General features: G+C 46.6%; 1 protein-coding gene across 1 annotated transcript; it reads left to right on the plus strand.

Annotated features, from left to right (window-relative positions):
- The first annotated feature begins 3,480 nt into the window (after positions 1-3,480).
- Positions 3,481-20,149, plus strand: LOC101951856 (cytochrome P450 2W1-like). The gene is made up of 9 exons (XM_005289200.4): positions 3,481-3,841; positions 7,137-7,299; positions 8,764-8,913; positions 9,042-9,199; positions 11,161-11,331; positions 12,378-12,519; positions 13,023-13,207; positions 14,094-14,235; positions 17,045-20,149. Exons 1-9 carry the CDS (start codon positions 3,644-3,646, stop codon positions 17,233-17,235), a joined length of 1,500 nt encoding a protein of 499 aa, XP_005289257.1. The 5' UTR covers positions 3,481-3,643; the 3' UTR covers positions 17,236-20,149.
- The last annotated feature ends 1,494 nt before the right edge of the window (positions 20,150-21,643 follow it).

Raw genomic sequence — 21,643 nt, forward strand, 5'->3', positions numbered from 1 at the left:
GGATGTTGTGAAGGCCAAGACCATAACAGGGTTCAAAAAAGAACTAGATAAATTCATGGAGGATACATCCATCAGTGGCTATTAGCCAGGATGGGCAGGAATGGTGTCCCTAGCCTGCAAGAGGCTGGGAATGAGTGGCAGGGGATGGATCACTTGATGATTACCTGTGCTGTTCATTCCCTCTGGGGCACCTGGCACTGGCCACTGTCAGAAGGCAGGATACTGGGCTCCAGATGGACCTTTGGTCTGACCCAGCAGGGCCATTCTTATGTTTTTATGACTGTCCCTCCCAAATATGGACGGCGAAGAGCCGTGATCCTGATGTGCACATATCAACCGGTCTGATTTGCCTTTCCTGCCAGTGTAAGAAAGAGAAGAACCAGGCCCAAAGGCCTTAAGAAATATAAATGGTATCTGTATAGTGAGTACCCAGTGGAGAATGCAAATGCTATGATCCCTGGGCATTCTTGCACAAAGGAGACACTAGCTAGCCCAAGCAGTTACCGTGTCAGCATATGGTCCAATGAGCCTCCAAAATATTTCCTTTGAAAAATGTGTGTCGTGTGATATCACAGACAACAGAACTGGACAATGGTCTGAAGCCAGATGGACAATGAAACCTGCCATGCCCAGAACTAGCCCAATCCACCATGTGCACAGGTTTGGAAAGTTGCTTCGAGGGAAGTTGGGCTGGAACAGTGGCTGTGGGGTTAATCTGGGGACCTGGATAGGCACAGCAGTCATGTTGTCTGGGTACCTCAAGTTGTACAGTGGGTGTCACGCTGCTTGGGAAGCTGGAGTCATGCAACAGCTGCCAAACAGTTTGGGAATCTGGATTGGGGCAGTGGGTGCAACAAGATCTGGAAGTTTAGATTTCAACTAGGAGACTAGAGCGTTTTCTTTTCAAGGGTTGATCTCTGTGTGTGCTCAAGCAGGGGAGCACGTAGCCGGGGGCCTGTCAGGGAAACACGTAGCAGATGCATTATCTAGACAGGAATTTCTTGTCATCACAAAAACCCCGTGTAACCTTGTCATATCAAAGCATCACACCCAAGGGCCTGTTTCCAAAAGGTCTTTTCTACGGCACTTTAAAACTATTTCTGAAAAATCCCTTTTTATTATTTAAACATTAAACAGAGTTAGGGCAAAATGCCAAGTCAGTAGGTAGCAGCACATAGCTTCATAGGCGGGGGTATGGCAAGCCAGGGAAAATCGTGCAAGACGGCACAGGTCATAGTGGCTTGATGTGTTGGGAGTATATTGACTATTCCTTTCTGAAGGGAAAAACATGCTTGCTTGGTGGTTGCTGCGGATGGCAGTGTATGCAGCTGTTGGAGAGCATTCAAGTCTTCTCTCTCACACTGCACCCCTTTCTCTCTAAACATCTCCCTCACGGTCATGCAATCACCCTCCAAAGCGACACAACAGCAAATTTGGCAGGTGCAATGTATCCCACGTCAGGGTGCCATCAGGACGTCTGCGTCATGTGCATGATGCCAGCAAAGGTTTTTGCACCTCTTTACACGCCTGGAAAAGCAAGAGTTAGTCTTGTGACACATTTTTGGAACCCAGGCTTTCCATGAGCAAATGACTACTGCAGGCAGTTTTATAAAAATTGCTTCCAGATCTACATGTATCATGTAACCGAAAAATGAGTTTGGAAGGGCTAAAAAGCACAATGAATTTCACTGGTCCTACAACACCCAGGAACAATGCTGCATATTTTTGAGCCCCATCTACCAGTACCATATCTAACTATTTCCGTATGTACATCTATAGAGCGCTTGTGTACCATGAATGTAGGGGAAGCTGCAGGACACTTCTTGGAAACAAATGTAAAAAGCCCCAGACCTGCTCACACATGATTGCCAGGTCTGAAGTTGGGTTGGCTGGCAATCAGAGTTCCTCTTTCAACCCCACTAGGAATGTGGTGTAACATTAAACTCAATTCAGATGTTGGAGATTCATGTAGAATTGTTGTATTTTCTGCCATCATTTTAGAATGCTGGTGCAAATGGAAAGCATTTTCACGTAGGGCAAATGATGCCAAACTAATGAAGCAATTGCTTCAGTAAAGTCAAGGATTAACTATTATGTGTCTCATCTTGCTGTCATTCTTGGGAAGATGTCAGTTAAAGACGGCTGCTTTTAGTTTACTGTTTCCACACAGCCTTTTTGCACATCACTTCCTCTCTATACTGGCTCCTTATTAAGCTCCATACTGACAGCAATTATTCTGGGATGTGGCATGAAGGCGACTGCTGAAGGGTAAGATTACATTGTAATTAAGGCTATTGATTTACAACCACATTTTCAACTACCATGCACTAATACACTTGCAGAATGTGCTGGTACATCCATTTGTACTCAAACATGAATTTGTGAGTGCAAACGAGTATTTGTGCATGCAAAGCAGGAAGTTGGGTGCACAACTACCTGCTTTGTCCACACAGTTGCACAATTATTCCTGAAAATTCTCATCTACATGCCCGAAGATGAGTTTTGCAGGCTTAGTCAGGTTCAAGTGCAACACTGATGAAGGTCCATTTGAAAATTTGACCAATAATATCATAGTTCTCCATATTTCATTAAAATCAGCAGAATAAGTATTGGTAAGATTCCAGATTTTAGCATATTTCCCTGGTCCAGCTGTTCAGGCCTTGTAGTGTTTTACACTCACTTTGTACAAGCAAAAATGACTATAGAAGGTATAAGGCAGAGCAGAATTGGGCCCACAATTTCTACCTAAGATAGAACAAACAGGAGGAGATGCACCCACCACAACACACCTTTGCTGAGGTTGGCATGGTAAGCATTTGCACACATTGGACCTGAAGCCTACATCCAAGTGCCAGTCTCTGTCTATTCAAAGGCCATAATCAACCGCTGTGAGACTCAGCTCCCATGACTACTTCTTGAAGAGTCTTGTGGTTATGGCACAGATCTGGGCATCAGAAGTGCTAGGGTTCAACTCCACGCTAGGAAAACAGGCAGTTGCTGACAGTACTTGTCAATGACAAATCCTTATGTTCCCCCCTTTCAACAGGCATCGAAAATGGTCTGTCTACACTAGGGCATTTTGATCCCCCCTTCACTAGAAGCTACACCATTCTCAAGCCAGATGAGGATGACCCACTGCTGGCAATTCAACCGGCCATTGCCCTAGGGTAGACAGACCCCCGGGTTCTATTCCTATCTCTGCAACTGACTTACTGTGTGATCTTGGGCAAGTTACTTCACTGTCCTGTGCTTCTATTTCTCCAGCTGCACAACAGACATAATGGTACTTATGTCACTGCTCATAACGGGCTTTGAGATCCTCAGGTGCAAGGCGCTATAGGAATTGCAAAGCTCTATCATCAGACACATATATCCCTGCACAAATATGCACAGGCTTGTAACCCGAAACCCTCTTTATTTCTGGACAGACATTGCAAACTGCTTAGACCACATTCTCCAAGGTGTTTAAGGAGGGTGGAGTTTACAGTATTTATTTAGGTATTTTGCAAACCCTAATAAGAAGAGAACACTTGTGGCAATCGCAAAGAACAAATATAAAACCCGCGGCTACACTCTGAACAGTGCCACCACATTTTCTTTGTTATTGCTCCTAGCCCAAAAACCAGATTACAACTAGAAAAAAATGGCTTTTTTCATGCCATTTGTTTCTGATCCTGCAGTAATTTGTCTGCTGTGTGCACTTCTTTTATTAGGTGCATTTTATTTTTCAACTGGCTCTAAAAACTCACCTTTGAAACTGCCTCCTGGTCCACCTCCTCTTCCGATCATTGGTAACCTGCATTTGCTGGATATTAGACGGCAAGATAAGTCACTATTGAAGGTAGGAAAAAAACAAAACGCCTTGTGCATTTTAAGTCTGCCTCAGCTAAACCAGTAAGAAGACTTTGTTGTTGTTTATTAATCTGAATTAAAATTTCAGAGCAGTAAAAATTGCACAATAATGTTGTCTCAAGCTTCTTTTAGCTCCTGTCTATATGGTGGCAGTATCGTTTCTGATCAACCACTAAAAAAGGGCCCCGGGTAATGTGGATTTTTTCATGTAAACTTGATAAGGTACATGAAGTGTATAGTGCTTGTGGGATTTTAAATATGAGCTTGACAGCTCTCATCCCCAGAGGGCTTTTAGAGTATTAGCAAATAACTAACACGAAAAAGAAAAACCCCAGGAAGAAGTAAGAGGAATTCACTATAAAGAGTCCAACAGCCACATAAGAAAGGGTTAAATCCAGATGTTCTTATGCAGTTGTTACTCCAGGGCAAATTCCCGTTGAAATCGATGGAGTGGCAGAACAACAGGATGGAATAATTTTGTCAAGTAGCTGGAATAAATACCCTGTGAACTCTTCTGCTAACTTGTAATTAAAACCACTTAGCATTGTTTAAGCAGATAAAGAGTTCTTATCTGTGCGAGGATGCTGAAAAGGAGCCTGTCAGGCTAGGTTCAATCCAGGAGCTTTGCTTTTCCTTACCCCAAGAGGAAAGTTTTGCAAAACTTCACCCTGGCGCTGTCTGAGCATGTTTCTTTCCTGCCCATCCAGCTCTGCCTCGGATCTGTTTCTGCCAGTGTTTAATAAACAGGGCAACAAATATTTGGGGTCCTGGTGCATGACTAATGCTGCTAGACACTAGGGTGATACAAATAGTAAAACAGTAATCATTGCAGGGCTCCATCCAGTGTATAGCGCCTATTGGTTACTAACATATATTAGGGTTACCATACGTCCGGTTTTTCCCGGACATGTCCGGCTTTTCGACAATTAAACCCCCGTCCGGGGGGAATTGCCAAAAAGCCAAACATGTCCGGGAAAAATACCGGCAGGGCACTTCCTCTCCCACGGCTGCTCTGCTCCTCCCCGGACTCAGACTTCGGCTCTGTTTAAGAGCCAAGCTGCCCGAGCCAGCGCTACCGGCTTCGGGCAGCCCCCGTGCCTCCGGACCCCAGCCGCTGGCCGGGCACTTCTCCTCCCCAGCTCCAGCTGCTCTGCTCCTCCCCGGACTCAGACTTCGGCTCTGTTTAAGAGCCAAGCTGCCCGAGCCAGCGCTACCGGCTTCGGGCAGCCCCCATGCCTCCGGACCCTGCGCCGCCGGAGCAGAGCAGCTGGAGCCGGGGAGGAGAAGTGCCCAGCCGGCGGCTGGGGTCCGGAGGCAAGGGGGCTGTCCGAAGCCAGTAGCGCTGGCTCGGGCAGCTTGGCTCTTAAACAGAGCCGAAGTCTGAGTCCGGGGAGGAGCAGAGCAGCTGGAGCCGGGGAGGAGAAGTGCCTGGCTGGGGGCGCAGGGTCCGGAGGCATAGGGGCTGCCCGAAGCCCGAGTGCTACCGGCTTCATGGTTTGCCGGGCAGCCTCCAGACCCTGCGCCCCCGGCTGGGCGCTTCCCCTCCCGGGCTCCAGCTGCGCTGGGGAAGCGCCGGCCGGGGGCGCAGGGTCTGGAGGCTGCCCGGCAAACCGTAAAGCCGGTAGCGCTCGGGCAGCCCTTTTCGCGTGGCTGGGAGGGAGGTGGGGGAGTTAGGGCGGGGACTTTGGGGAAGGGGCGGGGAAAGGGTGGAGTTGGGGCGGGGCCGGGGGTGGGGAAGGGGCGGGACTAGGGCCCGTGGAGTATCCTCTTTTTTTATTTTTTAAATATGGTAACCCTAACATATATCCTGAGTGCATTGACCTCACGCAGGGGTGTGGGGGGGGGATCCCATTCTACTCACCTAAAAATGCAAGACACATAGCGGCTAGCAGCATGTGCCCACATGCCGCCCCCATGAAACTAGGGTTCTCCCCCCAGGGAGTTATGCTACATGCAGAGTGTCCCTGGGAGTCATTAGCAAACATGATTCTTTACCAAACATGAACAGGAATCTGCCCCCCAGCACAGCCAATTCTGCAGACATACTTACGAAATTAGACACGGTGGAGGTGAGGCAGTGTCTTTTGTTGAACCAACTTATCGTGGTGACAGAGACAAGCTTTAGCGCTACAAGCGCTCTTCTTCAGGTCTGGGGAAAGTAGCAAGAGTGTCACAGCTAAATAGAAGATTGAACAGATAGTTTAGAGTAGTTAGCAAAAAAAAAAAGTTCAGATGTGTCAAAATGTCGACATTTTTGGAATAAAACATTTAGATGTTTCCTTTCAAAACAACTTTTAATTTGAATTTTCTTAAATTTTATAATGTACAATAGAATAGAATACAATATAGTAGAATATAAAATCAAAAAATCAAAATGAAACATTTGGATGGAGCCAAAACATTTTTTTTTAAATATTTTCTTTCATGGAGAATTTTGCAATTTTCAGTTTTCATTCCAAATCAGACCAAAAAGAAATTAAAAAAACTTGAAATCCTGCATGAAATGGAATTTCTGTTCTTTTCACAGCTCTAGCAATACGCCTTTAAGTGAGTCACAATCGCTATACGAATTGTTATACATTTTGTAACAACAGGTCTGTTTGTATCTATCTTTCTCTTATTCCTCCACTTTGTTTATTAACTGATCCCCATTCTTTAGGGGTCTGTTTGGTTTTTATTCTCATTCTTCTTAAGAACAAAACCAGACTATTAGCTTCCTGTAGACCTGAGAATATTCTCTTGTGGCACTGAGCTCAAACATCCAGCTAATAGTCTATACCAGTCTATAGACTATACCAGAACTATCCTTTTAATGACTATACTTCAGCTACCTGACATGGAACATTTCCCCCCATTTCTAACTACCCAGCATTGTTTCTGAATCAAGAATAGACATCAGTGATTCCTAGATTTTCACTGACTAAATTAAGAGAAGTGCAAAGAGTAAACAAAGTGTGTAAACACTGAGGATTTATGAATATCTCATTTTTAATGTTCAAGAGTATGTAAAAGTATGAGTTTGTTTAAAATACATGGGGCCAGATTTCCTAGTCTGAATGCCACCGAGTTGGAGATTGGGCTGACGCGTGTGTGGTTTTCCCCACACAGAAGAGAATTGTGCTCCTACTAGACCAACGGAATTTAGTGCTGAACTCATGCATATGCCAGTCAGATTAGTGCTATAAACAAATACACCAGCATAAGCTTTGGGTATGAAGAGGAAATGAGGGGTTTCTTAATGCGCTCTCTCCATTGGTGATACTAAAACCCTGCCTCTCTTCCAGCTAGCAGAAAAATACGGGCCAGTGTTCACCCTCCACTTTGGGTCCCAGAAAGCTGTAGTCCTCACTGGATACGAAGCCGTGAAGGAGGCGCTCGTGAACTTCACAGATGAATTTGTAGACCGACCCCCCATCCCAATATTTGAACAAATCCAGCATGGAAATGGTACTAGCCCTTGCAGATGTGAGAGTTTCAAAAGGGCTCAGTTAGGCCAAGGCCACCATGGCCTGAGAACTTTTGGAAGTCCTGCCCAGAGTCTGTATTTTAGCTAAACTGACCCCAAAATTCTGCTTCTCCAGTGTGCAGCTCTTGTCATTAGCGACAATTACTTTGGCAAACAACTTCGTGACCAGTTAACATCCTGAATTTTAAAAGATGAGGGCAGAATTTTAAAGGCACAATGACAACTATGTGACTAATTCCCATAAGCAGCCAATGTGAGTTAGGTGCCTCACTGCAATTAATGCATTTTACCTGAGGTATCAGTTCATGAAAGATGAACCATACTGGATTTGGCGCTCAGTATTTTGCCTCTCTTGCCAGTCGGTGCTGCCATTTTGGATGTATTCATTCCAGAAAGTCCTGCCTCCAAAAATGGCCCTTTGTAAAACAATATATCACAGGTTCAGATAACGGTTATGAGCCAAATCTGTGATCCCGTCCCTCAAACAGCTCCATCCAAGGCAGTTCCTCCATCCCCATATCCATGATTGGCTTAGAAAACATTTTACCTGGATCCTCCTCTTATTTCTTCCACTCTCTAGCTCAAAGCTTAACTAGGTGCTCCAGCATCAGCTATCACACAGTGCTCCTTGATTACCACGTGTGATAGAGCCCCCCCAGTCACACTCTGAGAGCTGATCTCAGTGCTACAAACTGACAAATCAATGGAAGGAGAAAAAGAATTGGCCAGAGTCAGTATATCTGTAACATTGATATAATGGGGGGCAGTAGAAAATCTTTCACATTTAGCTCCTAGGTCAATTCTAATCCAGATCAGCAGCTATGACGAGCGACTGACTTTTAGTTGATCTGGGTGAAATGAGTTTGGTGGACTCAGCTTCATTCTCAGAGGGATACTGTCCACATCATACAAGCAAATACCAACACCAGTACTAAATAACAGACTTGTTGGTAGCTTCAGCAGAGATGCCAAGGATTGACTAAGGGCTTGGAGACTCTGTTATCCCTTGACCACTAGAGGTCATGTCAGATTTAGGGCACAGCCTGAAACTTTTGCCTCTGCTACCCTTGCGGCACCAGTTGAATGGACCATAGAGGATTTAGGTCTTCAAGGCTGTTAATCTGGCACATTATATCAGCACTAAAGTCACACAGAAAATGTATTAAAAAATGGAGTGCTCTAAATGCCTGGTTGCCTCCCACATGAGTGTGATGGCAAAAACTGAACTGTGAGGAAAACTATTTCCATGAAGTAAAGGATGGCTGGGATTGGTGGACGGAACTAGGAGGAGGACATAGCAATGAATGGCAAATGGGATAATGGAACAGCAAGGAGAAATGGAGGGAGAGAAACTGTGGAGATATTCTCATATTCTTTTAAGTAGAGTTAGGATCCCCTTGAGTTCTACGTTCTCAGCAATCACATATACCTCACATATACCTCAGGTGTATTCTTTTCTAATGGAGAGCTGTGGAGAACGACACGAAGATTCACTGTGTCAACCATGCGCAACCTTGGAATGGGGAAAAAGCTGATAGAGGAAAAAATTCTTGAAGAGCTTCATTTACTTATTGAGACAATCAAATCTTCCAGAGGTGAGCTGGGGAATATTAAGGTTAAATATCGCATTGCTCAGACTTTTCAAGCACTGTTGTAAACACAAGTCAGTGGTGAGGCTGTGGCATGAGAGTTATGTTTATCCTTTTGTTTGTTCTTATTACAGGTGAGCCATTTAGCCTCAAGTCATTTAACGCTGCTCCAACCAACATCACCTTTCTTATGCTGTTTGGGGACCGGTTTGACTACAAAGACCCAACCTTTGTCACTCTGTTAAGACTCATAGATGAAGTTATGGTTCTTCTTGGATCTCCATTCTTGCATGTAAGTAACTCTTCCAGTGTATTTTGAGTCATACAGGCTCCATGACCCAGCGCAGCAGATCTCAGGCTGTAAGAACTCGCACATCCCATCTAAAAATCAATAGTACTCAGGGTGCTGCCTTCATAATTATAATCAGTGTCATTAAAATGGAGTCTGAACCTCAGACCATATTTGAAACCAAGCTGTATACTATGTAATTGCAACCCGCCTACCACCATTTACAAATCATTGGTCTAACAGACTGAACAAAGGGGCTGTGAGTTAGGAATAACCCTGTTGTGCAGGGTTGGATTCACTCTGCAAGCTTCCCCAACTCTCCAGCCAATGTGCTTCAACCATGACATGGGAGGTAAGAACCCTTCTAGCCCCAAAAATGGAGTTCAGGCTCTGTGCCCTCTTGGCCTCAAAGCTGAGATTACCAGTGAGCATGAGAAATAGCATCAGCTGTATTCATGGATTTTGTAACATGTCCATTGTGTGGTGACTATTTTCCACATCTATTAGTGACCTGTACTGAATTATACTTACTAAACGAAGGTTATCTACATTGCATCTGTAACAAGAAAAACTTGTTTGGGTGGAGGAAATCCACTGGTTGGTTTATAGGTCCCTAGACAGAGTCACAAATCCACAGTGTTCCTGAGTGTTGTAATTTGCATTTGGATCATTAATTCAACGGTGGGGGGAGGGGGGAGGATCACATTTCACCTGACAGCTCCTTCTGTTGTTCATGTGAGGATGGTCACACGCAGGGTTTATTCCAGCCAGTTCATGGCATGTATCACCCTAGGAAACGAAGGTGATAGTCGGGTCTTAGTATGAACTGGTACCACAGTATCTATTCGCACCAGCTAAAGTGGTAGGTAACAGTGCAGAATGGAAGATATTGTGCTCATGAAACAGTTTACTAACATGCTAGTTTCAGGCAGCGATACATGAATAACTGGTGCCTGGGGCTACAACCTAATAGTTCTTGTTTTTATCAGCACAGACAAGAGCAACATCTTTGTGACCAGGCTGCTGATAGCCTCTCTGAGACACAGAATAGTCCCACTGAGAATTGCTGTCTGGTGTGGATCTGAGATGAGAATGATGCTATATGAATTTTAGCCCTGAACTGAATGTTGGTTCCCCCCGCAAATTTGAGACTTTATCTTTTTAATTTATTCGATTTGTTCTTAAATGTCATTTCATTGTGCACGAAAGCGCAGCCTTTGCCTGCCTCGCTTGTATTTTCTAATCATAGTCCGGGTTCAGAGACTATGGCTGTGTTAAACGTGCTTCATAGGAGTCAGCAAAGTACTTAATCATGTACCTAGCCCCACTGAAATCAAAGGACTAGATTTTGTGGCACCAAGTGGACTTAATGTGGCCAGAGGAGAATTTCCTTTGTGCAAGGGAACTCTCAGCTGGCATAGCCAACTCCTGCCCCAGCCCAACATAGGGGATACAGAGTCGGCATGTCCGGGACTCTTGGCGGGAGGGGCTTGGTGGAGCAATGCACCCAATTCGCATCTAGCATAAGGTTCCCAAGGGACCCTACCCCTGTGGTGTAAGTTAGAGCTGCTTCCTTTCAGCTTTACCCTTGTGCTGAGACCTGGCACCTCAGAATCAGGGAGACGCAACTGGCTCCCTTGTGGCTTCATCCCTGTGTTTTAGCAGAGCTCAGATGCTGTAGAAAATCTGCTCCAATGGGACCGCTCATGAACTTCTAGTTAGGCCTGTGCTTAAGAACCTTGCTGAATCAGGGCCTGAAAGCATAAGGCCCCGCCCTACATTCAAATGGGCTAGCTTCACCCAGGTGGAGTCCCAGTGACATCAGGAGTGCTGGTTATCATTACAAACCTCTACGGGACAATGTTACAGACCTGTAATGACAGGCCATCCCAGCACCCTTTGGCATGGCTCTTCCTGTATCTTGACACTTTGGGTTTAATGCATCCATTTTTTTTCCTTACTAGTTTTTTAATTTCTACCCATTCCTTGGATTATTTCTCAAAACCCACAAGATTTTACTTAAAAAAATAGAAGATGTGCGCATCATTTTAAGGAATTACATCCAGATCAGCAGACAAGATCTCAGCGAGAACTCTCTGAGCTACGTTGATGCATTAGTGTTCAAGCAGCACCAGGTATGTGACCGAGCTGCTCCATTTACAATTTAGTCTGTTTTCAACAAAAACACTTAACTAGCTCCTGATCTCAGCCACATCAACATAACCTTCCTGAGGTCAATGCCGTTATCCAGATGGAACTGAAATCAAACTCCGTTCCCTTACTTTTGGCATAATTTATCTAGTGAATGTTTCACCAAAATTGGATGTGGAAACACGACCCCACTTTATAATCTATGATCAACTGTTTGTTCCTACAAGAAAATCAATAGGGTTTCATAAAGGATGAATCTGACGCTTTGTGTTAATAAAGAAACCAATCATTGATCTCATTGTTCTAAAAGGAATAAGGAAGTCAGTTGTTCTATCACAGCTACATGTCCTGGGCCCTGCATTTATTCCTTGCATCTGGCCACTGTGATTTCTAAGACAGATTGATCTCAGTGTAATATTAAAACAAAAAACATTTTGACTCCACATTTTTCTTCTTTCAAACAGAGCGGGGCCAGATATGTACACTGCACCTCCTAGCCATTCATACTGAGCTGGGTTCAAGGATCACTATGGTCCAACAGTCTGGCAGGGGAGAATGTTCAAAAAAATCTTTGCACACATGCCAACTGGGCAGGTAGAGTGGGAGGTATCTCTTGGAGGTTTGAAATCATTGAACTCGAATCTTCAGCTGCACACAGAAGGGAATAGGTATTTATTTCCAACCCCTGCAAAATGAACTGCAGGGGTGAGTTTGTGAATACCATCCAAAGCGGAGCTCAGCCCTGCTTCAGATTAGAGATGGACCCCGAACCAATCACTTGTATCAAAACCCCTCTAGCTTCTGGGGAAGTTCAGCTCTCCATGCAGATCTGCACTGTGTGGCTCAGATCCAACTCTGCCCTCGGTTCTGAAATCCTCCACTGGCTTCTCCTTGGCTCGCAAACCTATGAGAATGCCTGAAAATGCGATGGGCGAGGTGGGACTTCCCAAATCTTACTCAATTGTAATTTTGCCTCAGTCAGAGTGAACAAGAGCACTTTCAACACTAACTGAAACTTGTGTGTTTAAAGGAGACAAACAAGAAAGACAGCCTATTTCATGATGAAAACATAATAGCATCTGTACTTGACCTGGTCATGGCTGGAACTGAGACAACTGCCACAACCTTGCAATGGGCCATCCTACTGATGATGAAATATCCAGAGATCCAAAGTGAGCCGCTCTATGGTTTCACTCTTTGTCGGTGCCTTGTTTTAATAAGAAAGTCAGGTTAAGTATCTGATGTGTAGATGCCAATGCTGCTTTCGCCACAAAAGCTGCATCCCCTCTCTTTATTATTAGTTATTATTTGTATTGCGGTAGCATGTGGGAACCCCAATCACGGATCAGGACCCCAATGTGCTAGGCACTGTATGAACACCGAACAAAAAGATTGTCCTTGTCCCAAAGAGTTTGCAGTCTAAGTTGAGTAAGGCTGGTTTCTGTCTTCCAAAACTGGATTTTTCTATTTCCTGGAGGGAGCAGCAAAGACAAGGGCTGTGTAGGTAGTATGATACAAAACAAAACACACATGCCTGAAATCCAGAGAGACTTGAGGTGCCTGAGGAAGCCAGGTTTAGGGTTTGCAAAATATGGTTTGTTTTTGCCAAAGCAAATTCAAAAGTGGGGAGAGAGCCCTTCTGATGGGACACATTTGCGTTTGCTTTTACTTTTAGAAAAGGTACAAGAGGAGATTGGGACCGTTGTCCAATCAGGAACCCAGGCCACATATGAAGACCGGAAAAACATGCCATTTACAAATGCGGTGATACATGAAGTGCAGCGATTCATCACCCTGCTGCCACACGTTCCACGGTGCACATCTGTTGATACACATTTCAGAGGCTACTTCCTCCCCAAGGTATGTATCACTTTTTTTAAATGGATACCACTACGTTCCACCCTTTGCCAACAGCAATGAATGGATACTTAGATACTAAGGGCCAGATTCTGCCATCCTCATGTGAGTAATTCCTCACTCCAAGAGTAGCTCTGTTTGACTCAGGGGGGCTATTTGCAGTGTGAGGTATTCTGGAAGGCTGGCATGCAGGATCTGGCCCCATGTTTTCAGTTTCCAAGGCAATCCTGGGGATTTAGCCATCTTCTAAACACTCTACACTGCCTTGAAAATCTCAGCCTGTATCATGTACAGTGCTCTGAATGGAAGGATTCAAATCATCTATGCAAGTGCACCTGGTAGAAACCAGAATTAAAGCTGGAATTTGGCACAGCCAACAGGTAAAATCCAGGTTTCAGTGAAGCCTGTAGGAAGATTCACATTTACTTCAATCAGACCGAGGTTTGGGTCACAGGAAGAAGCAAAGCTTAAACGGCAGGGTGGAGACTGACAAAGAGTAGATCAGTGGAATTCAATAATCTTTTAGGACCAAATCCTGCAGCCCTTCCTTGCCTCAGTCACCAGTACTCGCACAGCTACAATGTCCTTGCCCATCTGAGTATAGCATTGGCAGCATCATGTCCTACTCTGAATGTTGTTGTTATCATTATTGCTATGTGGTAGCACCAAGAAGCCCCACTCAGGGGCCAGGACCCCATTGTGTTAGGCACTGCACAACACTGAACAAAAGGATGCTCGTTGCCCCAAAGAGCACTGAGCAATGTACCCCTAAGAGAATTCCTCACGATCGGAGTGTCAGTTGGATCAGAGATTTCATGTTGCTTTTGGAAGTACAGGGGTTTGTAGAACCAAACACCTCTTTTAGTTTGTGCTTCGTGTTGTATTCCAGGGAATAACCGTGATTCCTTCCCTCACCTCGGTGTTGCTGGATAAAACACAGTGGGAGACACCACATGAGTTTAACCCCAACCACTTTCTTGATGCTGATGGGAACTTTGTAAAGAAAGAAGCTTTCCTGCCATTCTCCACAGGTAATTAAGGGGCCCTATCCTGAAAGGAGGTTTCTCAGGTTCTGGTAGGATCAGGAACTTTGTATTAGGAAACAGAGCATTGATCAGGAGAGATCTATTTCAGTATTTCAAAAAGGACCAAGCAAACCTAATACTCAGCCAAGCAGAGCCAATGAATCTGCAACAGACCTGACTTAGCTCAGCATAAGCCTTCCCTCTAACAAAATGGATCAGTTCTCAACTGATACAAAGGTAGGCAAAGGAAAGGAAGGGTATCGGCTCCAAAAGAACAAGGAAGGGAGCCCAAAAGGTGCCAAGGAGAGGCCAGCCAAAATAAACAGGACTTGAATGATACCCTAAACCAGATACACGAGGCTGTACCATTGACTTACTGTGGCCTGGACACATCACTGAATCCTTTCTGGATTTCAATTTCTTCATCTGCAAAATACAGTTAATAATACTCTGTCACAAGGAGGTGGTGGGCTTAATTGAAAGTTGCTAGACCAGGGGTGGGCAAACGTTTTGGCCTGAGGGCCACATCTGGGTATGGAAATTGTATGGTAGGTCATGAATTCTCATGAAATTGGGGATTGGGGGGTGAGGACTCTGGCTGGGTGTGCAGGCTCTGGTGTGGGGCTGGGCATGAGGGGTTGGGGATGCAGGAGGGTACTCTGGGCTAGGACCAAGGGGTTCGGAAGGTGGGAGGGGGATCAGGGCTGGGGCAGGGGGTTGGGGCATGGGAGGAGGGCAGGGGTGCAGGCTCTGGACGGCGCTTACCTCAAGCAGCTCCCGGAAGCAGCAGCATGTCTCCTCTCCAGTTCCTATGTGGAAGCGCAGCCAGGTGGCTCTGCATGCTGCCCCATCCGCAGGCGCCGCCCCTGCAGTTTCCATTGGCTGACGTTCCTGGCCAATGGGAGCTGTGGGGGCAGCGCTTCAGGCAGAGGCAGCATGCGGAGCCCCCTTGCTGCCCCTACGCATAGAAGCTGGAGGTGGAACATGTCGCTGCTTCTGGGAACCACGCAGAGCGGGGCAAGCCCTCAACACTGCTCCCCGGCATGGAGTGGGGCAAGCCCCAGACCCTGCTCCCCGGCAGGAGCTCGAGGGCAGGATTAAAACATCTGAATGGTCGGATACGGCCCCCGGGCCATAGTTTGCACACTCCTGTGCTAGACAGAGGTGTAAAATACTGACCTACTCCACCCCTCTAAATGTGTATTTGCATGTGCATGGACGCGCACACACACACACAAACATGCAGCCAAGGTGGAATAAAACAAACAGCCCATCCCAAGAAGTCAAATGAAATTTTGACAGGCAAGGAACATTGCAAGGTATCAGAAATTTCCTGTGAAATTCCATCCTAATCCCTCTTTAGTGAAGAGGTGTCCTCTAACCAGCCTCCTTGCTGGGGCACAGCAATAAATGTTTCCAAATGCTGTTAATTTCCAAAGCTGCCTCCTTCCTGGCCTGCACGTGCTATTATCCAACAGAGTGGGCACAGCTGGAAAGAGTAGCCTTACTAGGAGTTTTACAAATCCCAGCACTGCAGGAATCCTAAAGTATTGTAGAGGGAGATTTCCTGCAGAATCTCTCAAATCCTGCCTTGCAACCCGACACTTTACAGCCGTCTCTGTTAAAAGTCGGCTGTGGGAGCTGGGGGTCAGGAGTCCAGCTATGATTCTGGACCCCGCTTTCCAGTGTGGGATTTGCTGCGACAGCATCAGCCGTGAGTTTGCATTTTTGATGCAAAAATCATCAGCAGTGATTTTTTTGAGGTCAAAAGCCACGTTCTTGCTTTCCCCTGATTTCTTCAGCAACAAAAGACAGTCACCAAAGTGAGACTGGCTGGATGATAGCCTACAAGTCTTCAAACCATTCCACCTTTGGGGAAGGGAACGTTTCTCGGGAAGGTTGATTTTTAAGAGAAAGGTGTTGTTTGAAAGTGCTCAGGGGCTGGGGTGTCAGGATAAGTCTGTGGATGATGTCTGTGGACTACAGTTGCATCTGAAGATTTCAACCTAGGTACAGAGCCCCATTGTGCTGGGTGTTGTACAAATACACAGCCAGAGGTGGTCCCTGCCCTGTAGAGCTCACAATCTAAACAGACAAGACCGACACAGCATGGGAGGGGAACAAACACACAGAGAGGGGAAGTGACATACCCAGGGTCACACAACAATTCAGTGGCTGAATTCAGATCTCTAGTTATGTCCTATCCACTAGAGACCACAACCTGCCAGGGAAGATGGTGCATAATAATTTCATGTATTACATAGCCTGGCAATTTACCATGTGCCTATCACCTCCTTGCTATATGAACATGTATGACAAAGGAATCAACATGCATATCGTGGCAACATGAGTTACTGGCATAATCATCTGGCTACAACACAGATTATTTTGCTGTAACTATATGTCAGTTCAATTGGGTACAATGGTACACGAGGAGTCCCATTACTGCTCCTAATAGATCACCTGATGACTATTATGGGCAAGTCTTCACTACCCGCCGGGATCTATCGGTAGTGTATCTAGTGTAGATGCAATAAAATCGATCCCCAATCGTGCTCCCCGTCGACTCCGGAACTCCAGCTCGCGAGAGGCGGAAGCGGAGTCAATGGGGGAGCAGCAGCGGTCAACTCGCCGCCGTCCTCACGGCCAGGTATGTCGACCTAAGATACGCCAACTTCAGCTACGCTATTCGTGTAGCTGAAGTTGCGTATCTTAAGTCGACCCCCCGCTAGTGTAGACCTGGGCTATAACATTAACAATTAACCTCTGTAACTATTTCTCTGACAGTTAAATCTAATCATTTTTGACACTGCAGGGCGCAGGAATTGCATTGGAGAAAGTCTGGCCAAGATGGAGCTGTTTCTGTTCTTTGTAGGGTTGCTGCAGACATTTACTTTCCAACCCCCGCCAGGGCTCACAGAAGCAGACCTGGACCTTGCGGTTCCTCAGACTACTTTTACTTTAAGACCACAACCTCAGTCAGCCTGTGCTGTTCTGTGTGAATAAGCAGGACAGAATTAGGGAATCATTCCTTTGTATTGACTTTGACTGCACAGGACATTTCGACTGGACGCAACAAAGAGAAGGCAGAACCTTGGCGAAATGGTGAATATGTTCCAGATGAGATAGCTATTGCATTATATGCACTGCAGTCGCTTCACACTCTGCTTCTCATAGACTTTAAAGGACTATCATGATCATCTATTTCAGGGGTGGGCACTTTTTGGCCTGAGGGCCGCATCGGGTTTCGTAAATTGTATGGAGGGCCCGTTAGAGGAGGGGGTCGTGGCCTGTCCCCCATCTCCTATCTGCCTCCCCCGGGACTCCTGCCCCATCCAACCCCCCCTGTTCCCTGATGGCGCCCCCGGGACCCCTGCCCCATCCAACCACCCCTTCTCCCTGTCCCCTGACTGCCCCTGCAACCCCATCCAACCCCCCCTCCTTCCTGACTGCCCCCCCGGACCCCTGACCCCATTCAACCCTGTTTTCCCCCCACAACTGCCCCGACCCCTATCCACATTCCCACCCCCTGCCCACCATCCCGAACTCCCCTGCCCTCTATCCAACCCCCCCGATCCCTGCCCCCTTACCGCGCTGCCTGGAGCACCGGTGGCTGGTGGTGCTACAGCCACGCGACCCAGCTGGAGCCGGGCCACGCCACCGCCGCTGCGCCACCATGCAGCTCAGAACACTGGGTCAGGTCGGGCTCTGCAGCTGCACTGCCCCAGGAGCTCACAGCCTCGCCGCCCAGAGCACTGCACTGGCAGTGGAGCGAGCGAGCTGCAGCTGCGGGGGAGGGAAACAGCAGGAGATGGGCTGGCAGCTAGCCTCCCGAGCCAGGGGCCGGGCAGGACGGTCCTTGGCCTGGGGGCCATAGTTTGCCCATCCCTGATCTAGTTGGACCTCCTGCACATTGCAGGCCACAAAACCTCACGCACCCACTCCTGTAATAGACCCCTAACTTCTATAATGTACACGCTCCTGCACCTAAGGAATGAGCTGTGTTCTGAATAAGAATATTATGGGAATCTGACCGTAAAAGCTACCTCTCTCAAGAAGACAAGAGCACCATTAATCTGTAATGGGCAGAAAAGCTGTAGGGGCCCCATGCTAGAGCCATCCAATAGGATCGAGTGCAGGGGTACTCACACTTCATTGCACCCTGACCCCCTTCTGACAACAAAAATTACTACATGCCCCCAGGAGGGGGAACAAAGCGTGAGCCTGCCCAAGCCCTGCTGTCCCGGGTGGGGACAAAGCCAAAGCCCAAGGGCTTCAGCCCCTGCCAGGGGGCCTGTAACCTGAGCCCTGTCACCCAGGGCTGAAGTCCTCGGGCTTCAGCCCCAGGCAGTGGGGCTCAGGCTTTGTCTTCAGCCCCGGAAAGTCTAAGCCAGCCCATTAAAACAGGGTTGCGTGACCCACTTTGGGGTCCTGACTCACCGTTGGAGAATTGCTGATCCAGTGAATTTCTTCAAGGTTTCTGTAGCCATTCATAGCTTCTACCAAAATTCTACTAGGTTATCCTCCCAGATATGCTCCAGATGTCAACCGCTGAGGCTGTAGAACTGGGAAAACTTGACTTGTTCACGTGATTTGAGAGTGATCTGTTATTACAATTTTTGGGAACAGAGTCCTTAGAGGGAGTGAGCGAAAACTGGAAACTGACATAGGCAGTTGTGTCTCTGACAATACAAGTCTGCTTCATCATCTAAATGAAAGAGAGAAGAGATGCCTCTTGAGACCTGCACTGGCAGCTGACTATAAAGAGCCGATGACATGGAAAAGTAATCCAATGCCATGCACACCTTTATGGATTTCTGCCCTCCTTGGGCTGGCTAAATGAGAGAAAATGTTCTTCTTGTTCTCCACACAACGGATAACTAGTCGGACTTTTGGAACCCATTCTTGCAATCGGTTTTGAGTGGGGTCTGACGGATTGTTCCCGTGTCAGCTGGACACCTGGGATCAGCAAACCAGCAAGAGTAGGGGGTGGGCTTTGAGGTTTGTTCTGTTCTGTACTCCTGGCCACGGCTGTCACCTCTGCCGGAGAGTGCTCTTTTTATCTGCCGCAGTATTAATGAATCGTGCTCTAATTCTTGTCTAGGTCAGGCATCGTTCTTTGCTTGTATTTGCCTGCTGACTCCTATCGCTGCATATTCATTATCCTATCAGCTCTCAATGTATGCGTTCCTTTTTATTTGGCCACACAATAAAGTTTTAACCCCAAAATGTATTTATTGCATATAATCTACAGAACTGAAGTCATTTAAGCAGGACCCAGAAAGTTGCTTGGAGACAACCCTCAGAGAAAGAGATTTGTCCTACTAAACTGAGGCAGACTAACAGCCCAAATATTTACCCCAGGCCACGGGCAAGCTTGTACAGCCCATGCTGCCATGGCTTCATTGCTACCAGTATCTACACTTTAAAGCTGGGGTTGTCGCTATACAATCTACAACCAGACCCTGTGATTGCAGTGAACACGTATCTTCAGATTCACAGATTTGACCATTATGATCATCTAGTTTGACCTGCATAACACAGGCCAGAGAATTTCAGCCAGTGTCCCTGAAGCCCATTCTTTGGGCTGAAGTAAAGTATATCTTTGGGAGAGGCATCCACTGATGTCAAGCATTCAGTAGGAAGTCCTCAGCATTCTGCACCAAGGGTGAGCATGCTAGGACTGACTCACTTTCCCTTTCACCTACCCCAGGATAAATTCTCCCTCCCACCTCTGATGAAGGGCTTTCCTTCCGCTGAATAGATACAGGCCCCTTGTGCCCTGCCTAACCCTTACCCCCAAAGCCTGCCTGCAGGCTGCGAAAGCAAGAACCTTTCTTCCCAAGACGACAAAAAGCCTCCTGCTTCCCATCAAACTTTTGTTGCTACTCATATTGCTTCCCTACTTGGAACTGCTGTGGGCTCTGTGCCAGTCACTCTCAGCTGTTGGCAGCTGCTGCTGGTTTGCACTACTTCTCCTGGGCTGGGGATCCCAGTCCTGAGGGAGGCATCAGAAGGAGATGGTCCATGGTGGACATCAGGCCAAGGGAGGGAGGCTGGGTATTCTTGAAAGAAGGTAGGCAAGTCAGGTCAGGAATCACTCAAGGCAAGTCCTAACCCAGGCCTGTCCCCTCAGCTTCCACAATGGCTCCCTCCGTCCCTGCCACAGCGCTCTTTAGTGACATCTCCCAAAATCTGGACTGAAATCCTTGCTCCATTGAAGTCAATGGGAGTTTTGTGGTCAACTTCAGTGGGTCTAGATTTCATCCCTGGGATTTAGTCAGTTTCCACGTGATACCCATCTAGGGATGCACTGGTTTCCAAATAGTTAAGAGACAACACAGTCTAGTGATTAGAGCAAGAGATGGAGATTCAAGAGACCCAGGTTTTATTTCCAGTCGACTCATTGTCTGAGATTGGTCACTGAAAAGCTCTGTGACTCATTCTCCACACCTGTAAACCACTTACCTTCCCAGTGTGTTATGAAGGTTTATTCGTTCATGTTTGTGAAGTGCTTTGAGAGCCTCGAGGTGGAGAGCGAAATGATTCTGTCTCTCTCTTATCCTGAACAACGGCTTTCAGACTCTGCTGAAGCCCAGGCATCACCTCCCACGCTTGACTCTTCTGATGAAGTGAGAGGAGCCTAGTGAGATCAGCTGTTTGTAGAAATTTTGCAGATTACATGATGCAAATACATCAGAAATGACTGAGATGGACTATTAATCAGAGCCAACCGATCAGCTGCTAATGTCAGGGGCAGAGAACAGGCTCTGATTTAAAATTTTTTAAAAATGTATCACATTTCTTATGCTCATCCCTGTATCATCAGCATATGGGTAGAATGCATCACTCTACAGCCCTCAGGAAATCAGACAGTGGGGTACATCTCTGCATGAAAGACTCCTCCTGTGCGTCTGTCCATCCAAATTATGGAAAAACATAACTATGACTATGACTCAGCTACAGATCTGACAGAAAACACCGGCTCATGAGTCTTCGAAGTGGGTGTAAATACAATCTCCATATTCTTCAACCGACTTCACATTTTCACCTCCTCTACCTGCAAAGTTTGTCGGTCAAATGCTTGTGCCCTGCATTGCAATGTAACATTTCTAAGGAACCGAGTTTATCTATTGCTCCCCTTTTGGCCACAAGATGGCACCAATATCTTTCCACGGCATTGACTGACAGCCCAGTCTTGCAGTCCTTACTCAGGAAAAACTCCCATTGAGCGTTGCGAATAAGGCTTGTCTGAGGACAGAAGGACTAAAACCCACAGGGTTTTAGACATCCATTGGAACAAAGTATATACAAATTAGCTTACATGCGAGGAAGACAAAGCCCTGGCTGGGATGATTTAGTTGGTGTTGGTCCTGCTAGATGGACTAGATGACCTCCTGAGATCTCTTCCAAC

The sequence above is a fragment of the Chrysemys picta genome, chromosome 10 (genome assembly GCF_011386835.1).
Source record: "Chrysemys picta bellii isolate R12L10 chromosome 10, ASM1138683v2, whole genome shotgun sequence".
NCBI classification, from domain to species: domain Eukaryota; kingdom Metazoa; phylum Chordata; order Testudines; family Emydidae; genus Chrysemys; species Chrysemys picta.

Excerpts from the sequence above, each read along its gene's own strand:
- LOC101951856 (XM_005289200.4), top strand. The coding sequence starts at position 3,644 with ATGGCTTTTTTCATGCCATTTGTTTCTGATCCTGCAGTAATTTGTCTG. Across the intron at positions 8,914-9,041 it reads GACAATCAAATCTTCCAGAG|GTGAGCCATTTAGCCTCAAG; the intron begins GTGAGCTGGGGA and ends TTCTTATTACAG. Across the intron at positions 12,520-13,022 it reads GAAATATCCAGAGATCCAAA|AAAAGGTACAAGAGGAGATT; the intron begins GTGAGCCGCTCT and ends TTTTACTTTTAG.